Here is an 851-nt window from a genome sequence, read left to right as displayed (position 1 = left end):
CCCCACCCTTATCAGCTTCAACAGAGTAGGAACTTCACATTTCACCTACTGCTCAGGTGACTGCAGGTAAAACCTCACTCATCATTCTGTACTCCTCCTCACATGCAGAATTCATAGGCTGAGATTCCATTTCCCTGCAAATAAAATGAAACAGAATTCAGCATCAGAAACATATAAAAAGGTCAAATCAAAACAATTCTTCAGTGTGAAGATCAACTTCTACAGAGCAAAATAAACCATCACAGCGATCATGACTCCTTCATTTGATTTGATGTTTCATCCTCATTTCATTAAGTGAGCTTCATGTTTTCATATCATGGATTTTGTTAAACTCTGTTTCCAGTCTTCTGACACTGACACTTTGAATGAGATCTTCTTTTTAGCTGAGACAGCGGTTCATTTCAAACTACATTTCAAGGGAAGAGGTTTAATTGATTATTAATCAAATTAAACATCTTCTAGAAAACGACTGGGGAGTTATAAATTAGATGCAACAATAGAAATTTGGATATAACTTTAATTCACACAACAGTGCATTTGAAATATAAAAGATTTACTTACACTCGCTCTTCCTGCTCTTTGTTGTTGTTTTTTCGTTAACCTGAGATGTTTTGAAAAAAAACAACATCATTAATACAAACAAGAAACAACAAATGAATTAAAAAGTGTAAACAGAATATTATTTTACCTTTTTTCTTTATACAGTACAGTACCAGGACAACTGCTGCTATGACAACAGCCAAAACAACTGTAACCCCCACACCTCTACGACCGGTTATATTCCCTGAAACAGAGAGACAGTTACTTGAACGTGTCCCATGATGATATTTTCTGATGTTTAGATTGTTGCA

The 851-nt window shown here is 35.0% G+C and overlaps 1 protein-coding gene across 1 annotated transcript in view; it reads right to left on the bottom strand.

The window, feature by feature from the left end:
- Positions 1-85, bottom strand: part of LOC147817444 (CD276 antigen-like) — a 3,704-nt gene extending 3,619 nt beyond the window's left edge. Inside the window, exon 1 of the mRNA XM_087170682.1 lies at positions 79-85. Within this exon, the coding sequence (XP_087026808.1) occupies positions 79-85 (7 nt within the window). The remainder of the gene's footprint in view (positions 1-78) is intronic.
- Positions 86-851: the final 766 nt, after the last annotated feature.

The sequence above is a fragment of the Seriola lalandi genome, unplaced genomic scaffold (genome assembly GCF_002814215.2).
Source record: "Seriola lalandi dorsalis isolate HSWRI2012SDOR001 ecotype SW California unplaced genomic scaffold, Sedor1 jcf7180002054956, whole genome shotgun sequence".
In the NCBI taxonomy this organism is placed as follows: Eukaryota; Metazoa; Chordata; class Actinopteri; order Carangiformes; family Carangidae; genus Seriola; species Seriola lalandi.
The sequence above is the reverse complement of the archived record's forward strand: the minus strand, read 5'-3'. Positions and strand labels throughout refer to the sequence as shown.